This window comes from Quercus robur, chromosome 3, assembly GCF_932294415.1.
Source record: "Quercus robur chromosome 3, dhQueRobu3.1, whole genome shotgun sequence".
NCBI classification, from domain to species: Eukaryota; Viridiplantae; Streptophyta; class Magnoliopsida; order Fagales; family Fagaceae; genus Quercus; species Quercus robur.
In genome coordinates this window covers 60,992,147-61,006,668 of record NC_065536.1, presented here as the reverse complement: position 1 = coordinate 61,006,668, position 14,522 = coordinate 60,992,147, and the positions used below count along the sequence as shown (strand labels likewise).

The 14,522-nt window shown below is 31.5% G+C and overlaps 1 protein-coding gene across 1 annotated transcript; it reads left to right on the top strand.

Annotated features, from left to right (window-relative positions):
* The first annotated feature begins 4,812 nt into the window (after window positions 1–4,812).
* On the top strand, window positions 4,813–9,074 carry LOC126718713 (protein TWIN LOV 1). Its single transcript, XM_050421031.1, is given in 8 exon segments — window positions 4,813–5,387; window positions 5,390–5,983; window positions 6,584–6,779; window positions 6,897–6,961; window positions 7,105–7,184; window positions 7,293–7,348; window positions 7,433–7,496; window positions 8,728–9,074. Coding segments are annotated over 8 exon segments (1,296 nt in total). The 5' UTR covers window positions 4,813–5,299; the 3' UTR covers window positions 8,881–9,074.
* Window positions 9,075–14,522: the final 5,448 nt, after the last annotated feature.

The window sequence follows — 14,522 nt, the reverse complement described above, 5'->3', positions numbered from 1 at the left end:
TTAGTCCCTAAAGTTTTAAACTAAACACAATTGCTCACTTCACTAACTTCCGTTAGTTTCTTTGCTTACTTGTCTAATGGAAAAAATAAGTAGACATATTTTTAGTGACGTTGCAACCTTGTCATATCAGCTGCAATGTCTAAAAGTAAAATCGTTGCAATGTAACTTAAGTGGCCGAATCAAAATTTGACACTTCATTTAAAAATACAACCCAGAACCAAGTCACCAAAATTCTAACGGAACCTTAAAATCTCTTTTCCCCTCTGGGACTCCTTTCTTTCTCTGTAAATTTTAAACAAAGTCTCCGAAGACCTTCAGATCTTCAAAGAGAGGCACCACACCTAAAGTCTTATAAGATCCTAAACTAAAACATTCACGAAGCCCAATTTTTAGCGTATAAATCTCAGGAAAGCAACGCTCAAAGAATTTACCTAGACTGTTTTAGTTTTCTTGTTCAACTCAAGCTGAATTTTTGCGCAGAGATTAGGCCAATGATCAAGTCAAATACCAAGACAAATTATATAATATTAAAAAAAGAGAGAAATAGATGGAGAAAATGAAAGGGTCCTATTGGGTTATTGAGAAATTTAATTTTAAATGTTCACAACAAGAGATTTGCTCCAGGTATTGAATATATGTAGGACTAGCTGTGCACTAATGTACAAAACTCTCGCTTGCGGATCTCCTTGTCTTGTTGCCTTTGGAGATTTTTGACATGGATTTTATTGAAGTTACACAGAGAGAGGATGAGAGGTAGTGAAGAGGAGAGATTTTTGGGATTTTTAAAAATAAAAAATGTTGCAATGTCATTAAAAGTATGCCTACTCATTTTTCCATTAGACACATAAGCACAAAACTAACAGTAGTTAATGGAGATACCAATTTTGTTTAGTTTTGAAACTTTAGAGACTAATAGCGCTTAGTTGAAACTTTAGGGACTAAATGCGCTCAACATGTAAACTTCAAGGACTAATAATGTAGTTCTGCCTAAAATTTTCTTAAAATAATTTTATTAATAATTATTCTAAAAAGGTAAATAAAATTTAGTAATTTTGATAGGACTGAATGTACAGTTATTATTTATTCAAGTCTCCAATTTTTATAGATCCAAACTTAGCTGATAAAGTGTCATTATATCACGTCTTGTCTACCCTTTTTTTTTTTCCATAAAAATAAAGTAACTTTATTTTACATTGGTCACCTCCCTATAGCTAAGTGGACTATATTAATTATTACATTATTTTTACTATTATTGGATCCGGATTAGATCAGGCACTGTATAAAATAACAGGGGACGATTCAGGATGACGTGGAATGGATAAGGACCTTCAGCTTTGGTTTGTGTTTATTTTTTTTTTCTTTTTCAGTTTTTGTTTGTTGTTTTTATAATCCTTTTTAAAATAAATTATCGTGAGAATTAATATAATCAATATTTCCACACTAAAATATAATTAAATTTTTTTGATTTGTTATACTTAAAAATTGACATATCAACTTATATGATTTTTTTATTTAATAAAATTTTTAAAATTTGTAATATCACTTATTTTTATATAATTTTTTCATATACTCATTTACAATACATTTCCATTAAGGAAAGAATTAATATATGTGTTAATGCAATTCCCTTTTAATAAAAAAAAAAAATTAATATATGTATAGACTTGTATCTATGAGGTGAGAATGTGAGATATGTGTTAAAACGAGTGGTTTATATAATTTTTGGCATATCAGGTTGTGAATTGTCAAGAGGTTCTATATTAAAATATTAAAGTTTCAAATCAAATATATATATATATATATATATATATATTTGAAAAGAATCAAATATTTTTCTTGTACTTTATCCCAAGACAAATAAAAAAAGTAATAAAAATTATTTTTTTAAAGGAAATTTTATTAAAACAAGTTAAGCAGTACATAGTACACGTAGCATTAGATAAAAAAGCAAGTACAAAATACAAGGAGGAGGAAAAGAGTACAACACATAATTATCACTAGCAAAAATTCCACTGTTTGCCAAATGATTCGTATAATGGTTTCAATCACGGTGGATGTAAGCCTTTTTTTTTTTTAGGAGGATGTAAGCTTCTTTAAAAATTTGGAGGAGGACCTGCAATCAAAGATTGAGGGCCGTTTGGTAGCAGTGTTTAAGTATTTTTGTTTAGTTTTTAGTATTGTAGAAATATGTGCTTAAGTGTTATAAAAAAATGTATCAAAAGTGTTATTATTATTTAAACACTGAAAACTGCTATTTAAAAACATGTATCAAATAACCCCTAAAACACCGTAAAAGTGAAAGGCTCTAAAATATAGAGCATTGTGATATGACAATGCTAACAACAGATTATGTGTTGATTTCAATGAGGAAATGTGAATGTTGAGTTCATTTGCAAGGGTGAGTCCATCATGATTACTCTAAAATTTTGCTGCCGTGGAGTGAGTCAGTGAGTGTGTCCAATACTTCCGAAAAACCCACTAATCCTTACTTCTCTCCGGTCTCTAATAAGTCCACCAGCATCGGCCCTTACGATATTAATATATTTGTGATAATTAGAAAAAAGAGAAAAGAAAATTCTCAAAACATATTTTTTTTAATATAATTATTCAAGGGATATATTGTGATTGACATCAATAAAAATGCTATCAATGATATCATCACATGAAAATAGTATTATTTTCATCATAATTTTTTATCCTAAAAAAATTATAAAATTTATCATACCTATTATACCACTGTTAGAAAATATTGAGCTCCTACTACTTATTGTGTAGAACAAAGTACGTATTACCAGGGGTTAAAAAAACAAAAAAATAATAGGGCAAATTATAATTTACCTACTTGTGATTTTGTCGAAATTTAAGTTGCCTACTTATAATTTGAAATTTAACACTTTACTTACTTGAGGTTAGCTCAGTTAGATTTCTATAACCTATCTATGTTAAAAACAGAGCTAAATATGTAATTTTTCTCTACTTTTATGTCTCTCTCCTCCAAAAATACAAAAAACATAAAAATACAAGATCAAATAAGATAAAAAACTATCTATCGGAACACTTCCATCATGAAATTTCAAACCATAAGTTGGTAATTTAAATTTTGGTTAAACGTCAGGTGAGTAAAGTGTCAAATTTTAAATTACAAGTAGATAATTTAAATTTCAGCCAAATCACAGGTGAATAAGTTGTAATTTACCAAAAAAAAAAACCTAAAATGTTGAGATCATATAAATTTACATAATTTTTGTCATAACTTTCCGTGTGAGGAGTTATGGCAAAAATTATGTCAATTTATGTGATCCTACAAAAGAAGAGAAAGAGTGAGCGAGAGAACAGAGAGAGAAAAAGACAGGAGAAAAGAAAAAAAAAAGACCGAGGGAACTTTCCTTAACAAAACAGGGAGATAATAAACACTTTCAAGTCGATCAATAATTGAGGAAAGTTGGGGCCTACATTTACAAGATTGAGTGTGACTCATTCTATTACAAAGCCAGACTGAAGGTGACCATCTTTGGCGTTTTTTTTTTTTTTGGTTAAATATCTTTGGAGTTTTCAAAGTCTATCCAATGCATTATTAAAAAAAAAGTCTATCCAATGAATGAAAACAATTGGACTTCGTAATAAAGTGTGTTAATTGTAAAAAGTAAAAATAGAAGGGCATTGTTAGCAAGATATTAATTGTAAAAAAAAAAGTTATTACCCAGAGATTATAGTATAATTTCCATTAAAACGTTAACTCATATGATATGATCACATGACATGCATTTAATTTTCTATCATATTATCAATATTTTATCATTATTAACACGTCACCTAATTAAATTTATTGAAAGGTTAAATTATACCTTGGATCAAAATCCGAAAATGATAAAAACAAGTAAATGCATAAAGATTGATTCATCTATGACCATTAACCTTCTAAAAATAAAAGAGTAAAGTGACCATCAACGTGACAACTTGAGGCTTGAGAGTGCTTCACACAAACATTTAATTGCATCTTGATTGATTCTTATTTAAAGCACGAATCTCTAGAAAGAGTAATGCTATATATATATATATATATATATATATAAAACTCGATAACATTTTTCACACTAGTTTTATTGACAAATTTTTACAAAATTTTATATAGATTCATTATCGATGTTATCTTTTTACTTATCAATAACAATTTATCATATTAACAAGTGCTTTGTCTTATCCTTATATTTTATCCTCTTGACTTTGACACTTAGTCTAGTTGGTAATTACTCACATTATCCTTTAAAGTTCTGTTTTAGTGTTATCTACTTATCTCATCTTTACATGCCCCACCCAGCTAACCCAAAACCGAAAGTCCTGTGCCTTCCCTTATACAAGAAAGAAATAGACAACAATTTAAATTGATGATTTTGTTCATTAAAAAAAAAATCCTCGATAAGCCCAAGTACCACATATATGAAGAATAATAATTTTAAATAAATAATAATAGAAGGGTTATTGTCAAAATTTTAAAACTAAAATGACAAAAATAACAATTCTCCAAATTTAAACATAGTAAAATTAATCAAAATAAAGCTTTCCTTCAAACTGATTAAAGATACATGTAAATATCCGCGTTCGATTGACCCGTAATGAGTTGTAAAGGTATAACAACATTCACCTATCATAAGCAATCTAATTCATGATAATTTTTTTTTTTTACCCAAACAAACTAAAATTGTAAATTGACACCTATTTTATTTCAAAAAAGTTGAAAAAGAAAGAGAAAAAAAAAAACGACAACTCAGTAAAATAAAAAAAGAAAGGGCTTCCCATTCACAGCCGACCAGACAAAACAAAACAAAATTAAGAGAAAATTAAAGTAGAAACAAAAAATCTAGAAAATTTTTGTGTGACTCTGCATACTTTGGTGGTGGTGGTGTTGTACTGCTTTGGTGGTGTTGTTTTGCTTTGCTGTTGAGTGTTGAGATCAAAATCTCTCTTTCTTTCCATTCATGAGCCAAAGGCGATTGATGGGCATCTCTCAACCATCGTTCTCACATTCTATACCACAAGTTTTGATCAAGATATTTTGCATTTCTCGTCTCTAATTTCACAATCAGGTTTCCGTAATAATTCATTACAGTACTATTTTAGTCTCACTCTAACTCTGCTCCTCCACGCGATGTAGCTTTTTTCGCTTTGATTATGGCTTTTAAGGTGACATTTCTGTGTTTTTTATATCATTTCTGAGATGGGTTTTTGTTGAATTTCTAGGTGTTTGGTTTTGTATTTTTTTTTTTGCTTTGTTGAAAGCAAACGAGGTTGAGAGTGCCACATGGGATTGGACCGACCAAGGAGAATCGAAGAATTCGCAGTTGTAGTAGTAGTAGAAGAAGAAGAGGAAGAAGAGGAAGGAAGAGGATGGAATCGCAGTTGAATTTCAATATAGAAAATTCGTTCGATAGTTGCTACTCGTATTATGCACGCCAAGAGCTCGACGAATTGCCTCACAGCTTCACAATCACTGACCCGTCCATCTCTGGCCACCCTATTGTGTTTGCGAGCAAAGAGTTCTTGAAGGTTTTCGGGTATACGAAAGATGAGGTGGTTGGAAAGAACGGCAGGGTTTTTCAAGGCCCAAAAACTGACCGGAAGTCGGTTATGGAAATACGCGAGGCCATTCGTGAAGAGCGGTCTATGCAGATTAATTTGTTGAATTATCGCAAGGATGGGACACCCTTTTGGATGTTGTTTCATTTGAGCCCGGTTTTTAGTAAACAGGATGGGAGGGTCATCCATTTTGTGGGAGTTCAGGTGCCCATTTTGCCTCCGTGGCGGTCGAGGTGGTCTGCAAGTGGGGTTGTGAGGAATGGGGCGAATATGTGTGAGGAGGGGGATAGGGTGTGTGGTAATACTAATATCATGTTTGGATCATGTAGGAGGGAAGTGTGCTCGGATACTTCGGTGGAATTGAGTCGTGTTTTGGGCTTGAAGTCGGTGTTGGATGATAGTAGTAGAGGTTTGTGTTTTTAATTTGTGAATTAATATGATTTGTACTTATAGTTGTTGTACACTGTATGATGAAATTATATTATACTTCTTGTGATATTGTGTTCATGTTTAGCTCTTGTATGATTGAATTCCGTTTGTATTGCTTGTGATGGTGCATTCATACTTAATTCTTGCAGCTTATTTTGGATGGAAGGTCATGTTGTTTGTGTAATTTATCTTGTACTCCGTATTGTGTTTTTTCATATCGTTTCTTTATTTCCTAATAGTATGCACTTGGTTATTTGAGTTCTTAATACTTGATGTCTTAGTGTGGTGCTTATTTTTTGAATGTGTTCTGAGCTCTCTCTCTCTCTCTCAAGCATTATGATTTTGCTAATAATCTTGACTGTTTACTTGCATATATAGAGTGTAATATTTGGTTTTGATTGTTGTTTTGTATTCACCGACTTTTAATCTGAAATGAATTTGCACATTTTACATTCAATTTCAGTGATCATTCTTAGATTTCTTTTTAAAGTGTACTAGCCTACTAGGTATACTTCTTTAGATATCCTTTTTGTTTTCTTTCTATGTTTTGGTTGTGTTCTGATTTATCTGCGGCATACAGGATTAGGTATTGAAGAAACATGTGAGGCTAGTAAACTAGAGAGGCAAAAGGCTGAAGATGCCATTAACAAAATATTCTCTGTGCTAACCCGCCATAGCAGATTTGTTTGTGCAGAGAGACACAGCTTACCTGGGGCAGGCATTCTTAGTTCATCCTTAAATATCTCTCTTGGTAGAATCAAACAAAGCTTTGTATTGTGAGTTGTTGCAGATTCTTATTTTGTTGTTTTACAGTGGATTTCATGCATTATGAAGATTTCTGATGTCTTTACTTTGTGTTTCGTGTGAACGCAATTTATGTGTTGCCATTGCAGAACTGACCCACACCTACCTGACATGCCTATAGTTTACGCAAGTGATGCTTTCTTAAGATTGACAGGTATCAGAGCTTTACCAAATATACAATGGTATCCTCCATGTGGTGAATTCATTACAATAAATTTCTTCTAGACCATGTGGTTTATATAAATGTTAAACAGTCCTCTATATGCAGTTATCTATATCAGTTTCTTACTTTTGTAGGTTATGCTAGAGATGAAGTATTGAGGCACAATTGTAGATTTTTAAGTGGCGCGGATACGGATTTCTCAACTTTATATCAAGTACCTGCATTTATTCATTTCTATAATTATTTGAATTTCTATGTGATTTAGTGACTAAGGTTATGGATAGTATACACCTTGTTAAATATGTTGCTTATTGTTTCTCAGATAAAGGAAAGCATACAAACTGAGCAGGCATGCACAGTACGTATCTTAAATTACAGGTTGAAACTTAACTATGCTAGCAATGTGTTTCAAGGATTTAACTTGTGATAATTTTTCAAGATAAATGGCTATTTAATTCTCAGGAAAGACAAGAGTTCGTTTTGGAATTATCTCCATATATCGCCTGTTCGTAATGCTTCTGGAAAGGTATTGTTATATGCTAAGTTTTTACACCTGGTACTTTTCAACTTGATTTGCTTTTGGATTGATTGAAGATTATTGGGATAGATAATGCATTTCATTCAGCCATAGTCTTTTCTTCTTGTTACAGTGTCCGAACAGTGAGGAGATTAATATTTTGCCCATGTGTGAACTTGAATTCTTATTATGCTTGAAAGTTGGTGTGATTTTACTTATAATATGGACTGTTTATGTAGGTTCTTGTTAGTTTTGGAAACTGGTTGACATTATACACTCATTTTGGTGAAGCTGGTTTCTAAGGGAAACTTCTTTGTATATCATGATATTCTAAATTTCTCAGATATAGTGTGACCTGCAAGAAGCCTTTTGTGGTTTCTAGTTTTGAACAAGACCGAATCCCCTAATTTTGTCATTGAGCTCTGCAACTTTCATATTTTGAATAATATGCTAATTTTGGACTGCATGTTTCATAATATATGGATTCCTAGCTGTTAAAGGCGCTTATTCAGAGATGAACTAATGTTGCTAGACATTTGACCCTAGTAGACTAGAAGAATAAATTTCTATGGGTTTTACATATAATTGTGATTCTTTATGGTTAGCTAAAGGGAAAGCAACTAACACAAATGATGAAATTCCATCAACGTCCGTAAAATTATGGTGTTCTTACTAATTTTGATATGATGAAAGTGGTTACATTTAAGATGATTTGGAAAATGAAATGACTTAAGTTATGCAGTGCTGATGAACAAATTGTGTTTTACCGGCTTAAATTTTCTCTCCCTAACATTCTTTAATTCCTTGTTACTTGCCCTCGTGCCAACAAATTGTCTCCTTATAGATGCATGTGTCCAAGTCAAGCGCAGATTTAAGATGTTTTTGGTGTAGGTTTCAAATGCAAATCTATTGCCTTACTCTGGCTATAACGATTAAAGTGAAATGTATTGGTCACTGAAAAGTTACAGTAGCTTGACAGTTTTCAATTACCTTCAATTATCAACTTATGAAGAAAAAACTGTTTAACTTTTGCGGACTTTTGGTACATTCCAAGTTGTTCCACTGCCAGTTGCTTTTGTTGAACAATCATGGACTTAAGTCCTGAAAAACCCATGTAATCAGGTCAAACATTAGACTTCACTGCTGATTTTACACTATACCACTTGCAATTCTGGCATCTCCTTCTTGTGTTTGCCTAATGCAGTTCTTGTCTTAGCTTACTGTGTTTATGCTTGTTCAGGTAGCATACTTTGTGGGTGTTCAGATTGAAGAAGGCTGCAAGAACCAAGACAGAAATGGTCTTTGCCCTGAGATGAGGCATCGTAGTGTCGTTGGCGCAGTTAAGGTTGCAGTAAGGAGCTTATCTATGGGTGCTGGCCCTTCTAGATCATAGAACAACCTCTGCATTCTTTATCTGTTGATTGCTTGTGTTTTAAATACTATTTGTCACGCTAGTAGAACCTTGTTAGATTCATACTGTTTATATATAAAATGTTTCAATATAAGGTTGAAACTACGCATGCGCATGTTTCAGTTAAATTGGGACTGACTAGAATTGATGATCAGACATATCCGATTTCGGATTAATTTGCTGCTGTGTGATTAACATATTGAACCATCGTTATGGTTAAAATTTTTAAAATGAAAAGCACATAATTTGCTATCAGGGTCAAATTTTTATGTGGACCCCAAATTGAACTAATATTTGTTGCGTGACATTTCTCTCAGTATTACCTAGGCAGGCTAATGTGTTACATAGATACGATAATAGAGCTATAGTGCATGGCCTTTGGTTCTCGTAAAGGTGGCAATGAAATTTGATATAGAATCAGTGTGAATTTTGGATAGGTGGCTTAAAACGTGGAGGTGAAATCAGGTTTTATTTTATTTTTTTTGGGAAGAAAATAGGAACTTTGTAATAAGAAGAAACAGCTATATCAACCTAAATTACAGCTTGAAACTGTGACTCTGGTGGTTCATCTTCCGTTTATACTGTAAAATTCAGTTATTTTTATTATTGGTATGCGAGCTGGTTGGAGATTGATGAATTCATGGCAATATCCTTGGCTAGCTGGGATAACTGAGCGTAAGGACAAGAAGATTGGCTAGTTCGAAGTTGGTTCCGATGGGTCTATATGTATCATACCGAAGTAGCAAAGAGTTCTAGAAAACTGAACATTTATTATTAACATTAAGTTTATCATATGATTGGCACCATCTACGAACTTTTATCTTTTAAACTTTTGGGAGGACAAAAAATCTATGAATTGATTTTTTTTTTTTTTTAGTTGAGTAAGAGGATTTAAACTCTAATATTTGGGTTAAATATATCAAAAAGTGTCCGTTGAACTATAAGTTCTAGACTAGCGAAACTCTATTAAAATGGGTCAACAAAATATTATTATAGGTATTTTTCCTATCTTGGGGCTCTTAGAGGCGTGTGTATAACTCGGATTGAGAAAATTTCAATCCATTCCAACCATCACACGTGTAAAATCCCACTAAATTCTTTCCACATAGGTCGGGTTAGATCAATAAATTGAGCTTAAATATTTTATGCCTTGTTAAAAATTGAGTTTTCATAAACTATTTAAGTAATGTTTCATAAATTATTAAAATTCACATAATATGCCTAAACTATATTTCAAAAATTTAAATTTATCTAATGAATTGTCTAAATACCAAATTAAATCAAACTAAAAATATTAAAGTAAAGGTAATAAAATAAGTTAATATATATATATTAAGTGGCGTTGGATCAAGTGGATTGAAAAATTTGTCAACTCGAAACCAAATCAACCCAACCCAATACCTAAAATCAAATTCCAATAGCCAATCAAAGAGGTTGGGTTGGCATGTAGGATGCACACTCCTACAAATAGTTATTTTTATAGTTTAAAAGTAAAGAAAAACATTACTTGGGACACATTATTTTTCCTATTTCCTTATGAAATTTAATTGCTCTACGCATCAAGCACAGATCGAACAAACTTTTTTAGCCCTCATCTGGTGGTAATATTTCTTTTTATTTTGGTTTACAGTAAAACAGTAATAACTAATAACTAATAACAGATGGGTCGGCCGAAACTTTTTTTTTTTTTTTTTTTCTTCATTTTTTATTTCATAAAACAAAATAAAAACAGAAAAGAAATAGACTAGTTGTGAAAGTTAAAGCACTTTTACAACCTTTACCCACTCAGAGTCGGAGAGTGATAGTAAAACCTCGTAAAATTTCCTGATTTCAAAAATCAAACACAATTATTAACTTTCTCCTAAACCGACTATGCGTGTTTCAAAAAAAAAAAAAAAAAAAAAATTTAAATAAACCGACACTGATACTAAAACCCTTATAAAACTAGGTATAGTTATAGTATTGCTACAAAAGTTCAAACTTAACATTCTCACAAACTCTCTTTTATCATCAAGAAGAAGAGTAATTCTTGGTTATGATATTGGGTTACTACTGTGGGGGCCAGTTAGTCAGAATGTACTATTAAAATTGTATGAATTGGGCCTATGGCCCAATTCGAAGAAATTAACTAATCCGAGGACGGTCAAATAAGGTTATTATGGGAATGGTTTAAGAAGAAGAAATAAGGATTGTATATGATAGTCCAAAATATGTTCGAGGAGAAAAGTCATTTCAGAAACAAAGATCCGAGGTCAGTAAGAATGTTTTATCATCCTGGACGTCCTTCAAGGTTGCATCACGATTAGAAGTCGGACATTGGATAAGGGAGGCAACAAATATCTTCAAAAGCTGCTACCTCCACATTAAATGCATCACAACTAATTCTCTAGCCGCATTAATGTGGAGGTGATACCTGAACAGTGGTTAAGCAGCCTTACAGCTGCTAGTTGAAGGTTCTGGGAGGTGTTGGATGGGACAAGAAGGAATTCCTAGAAACTAACCTACACGTGTATGGTAGGGATGATACCAAAATTATAGTATATAGCATGGAGAGGTGGCCTAAAAAAAAGAGATCGAGAAGTCAAGAAATCTTTGTAATAATCCTTTAAACTCTTGTAACATTGATCATCAACTGGATATTATAATATAGCTCCTCGGACTGTGTCGAGGACAAATTTTCTCATTTCACTTGTGTTTGATTCTCTTAAATAAACAACTGTTATTATCTTCCTTACCAAATAGAACTAATTATTTTACCCACGCTCTACAAATTCATTGTTTGGACTTATTGGGCTAAAACCCAATCCTATATTGGGTTCAATCCAAATTCAATCCTTACAACTACCATGGAGTTCTATGGCTTTGCTGGTAATGAAGACAAGTGGGAGATGCAATCTTCTTCTGCACATGATGTCCTCCCTTCTGATGAGAGCTTCATTCATGCGCTTGTAGCAGAGCAAAGCCCGGATGAGACAAACGTTGCTCTTTGTTGTGATGATAATGAGAGTTGCTTTCTTATGCTTTCGGAGCAAGGTTCTTCTGAAGATTCATACACTGAAAAGCTTGAGATAGATGAGTTTTTGGGTGGTGATTTTTGCATGGAAAATCTTCTTTCTTTGGAAACACTCCTTAGGGTTCTTGACAAGAAGGCTCCTAGGAAAGATTTGAAGGTGGGTCAATGTGGATTTGCCAATAGTGGGGCTTCTTTGGATGAGGCTTGGTTAGATGAGTTAATGTTTGCTGATTTTCACCAACCACGAACTCTTGCTGCTTTCCTTACAAATTTTGTTATGTGAGAATCTATATATATATATATATATATATAGATATGAAGGAATCAAAAGATTGGATTAAGTGGGTTTTGTTGTGGGTTTTGAAGAATTCAAGAAATTTTAACCAGCAGTTTTACAATGGTGACTATGTTGCTGAAGGGATTTGCTTGTTTGAATATGTAATTTTTTTTTTCTTTTTTTGAAGTTTTTATTCTAATTGTGAAGAAAAATATTTTAGATAATTTTGATTAGTCTACTTTGGAATTTTAGGGTTTTTCCCTTTTCCATTTCGGAAGTATCACTCAATATGTATCTGGCACATTATATTAGAATTGAAATTTTGTTAAATACGACTTTATTTTTCATTCGTACTACACCGTGATGCATATATTAATCTAATTAATGTATTGTTTCTTTACATTCTATACCCAATGATAATTTTTTCATTTAATTAATTTAGTGATTTTTTAATTTAAAAATATAAAAAAGATTAAAGAGTTACATTACATATAAATGAAATGAATGAATAAAGTTATAATTTATATAAATGAAAGTTGAATGAATGAATACAAACTAAAGTTATAATTTATAATTCAATTAAAAAAAAAAAAACTGTGTCTCTCAAGCAGACTGTCCTAACGGAGAAGTTCAAACGCTTAAGTATGTCTTAATAGTAATACACATGTATGTCAATACCGTAACACTACAGAAGCTGTTTTTTTCCTTAACCAAAAAAAAAAAAAAAAACATATATAAAATTATAAATACATTAGTATGCATGATATCACTATGCATGAGTAATTTTTCAATAATTCTAAATACAAACATATGCTACTCCATCTTTTCACGTAAACGGTAGATCCTACTATTGTGTGAGGGGAGGAAATTTAATTATCATGTTGGTATTCTCCAATTACTATTACTAAATAATTTTCTAGCAATACATATTATTTTCATGTATTTTCTCCTAAAAATTATCGGACTACATTGTAAATATGCACATACATCACACTTTTTTTTACTATAGTTTTTGTCTAAAGTAAGTTGGAAAAATTGTTTTCAACCTTACACGTCGCATTATTTATTTATGAAAATGTGAATTTTCTTTTTTAATATACAAGGAGTTAAGTTTTTTTTTTTTTTTTTTTTTTTTGGTTTTGGTTTTGGTTTTCGCACGTCAATAGTATGAAATTTTAGTGTGGGTTTGGATCCATGTTCACGTCCACGTTTTGACAGGTTTGTGCGTTTTGAGCTGCTTTTTTTTATTTTTTATTTTTTTTGAGACCTGCGCCTAGTGCACTGTTCATGGGATATGAACAGTGCACCAAGGCATATGAACAATAAAAAAAAAAGTGAACAGTAATTTTTCACACATTTAAAATTTATTTTACTACAGTATTTTTAGTTTTCAGTAAAATAAGTTATATCCAAATGGACCCTTAATGTATCCTCAGTTCCTGAAGAATGTTTATTACCGCCAATTACAAAAGTAGAGTGGTTCAGTGAACTAAAATCATCCTTCATATAAGTCTTTTCATCAAAAAAAAAAAATCATCCTTCGTATAGCATGTGTGTTCCATTTTATGTTTTATCAAGGTACTTATAATGGTGATATATATGCTACTTGTTTGATTTTTTTTCCCCTTAATTATTTTAAAATTTTGATTATTTTATAGGAAAAAAAATGGACGTGTGAGAAGTTGTGATTGGTGAAGCACAGAGTAGAATACTCAATGGCAAAATTAGAAATTTATCATTAGGGGGCCAAATTAAAATATGATAATAAAATTTATTTTACCCATTATATTTTATGTTATGTGTCAAAGTACAAAAATTTTGAACATTGTTCTAGATGAAAATAATGCATTTTATAAACCAATATATGTATATCAATTTTTCTTTTATTAAACTTAATAAATATGAGTCAAAATTAGGAAAACTTGTTATATACTTTTTACCTATTTGATCAATTATCATGTAGGTATCACATAAAATATAAATATAAAAAATAATTATCTCTAATTAAGCCTGTAGTTAACGGTCTTTTAGAGAATTAAAATAATCAAATATGTAGTAAAGTTTTTATCAATTTCCTATTCACCGAGCACAGATTAAACATTTTTAGCCCTCATCTTTTTTAATAATTTATTTATTTATAGTAATAATAGATGAGCCCATTTTTTTTTTCATAAAACAAAGTGAAAACAGAAAAGAAATATAATAGTTGTGAAAATCAAAGACGCTTGTAGACTTGTAGCCTTTATACCCACTCAGAGTCGGAGAGTGATAGTTAAACCTTGTACTTCCAAACTTCCAAAAATCAAACACAATTATTAACTTTCTCTTAAACCG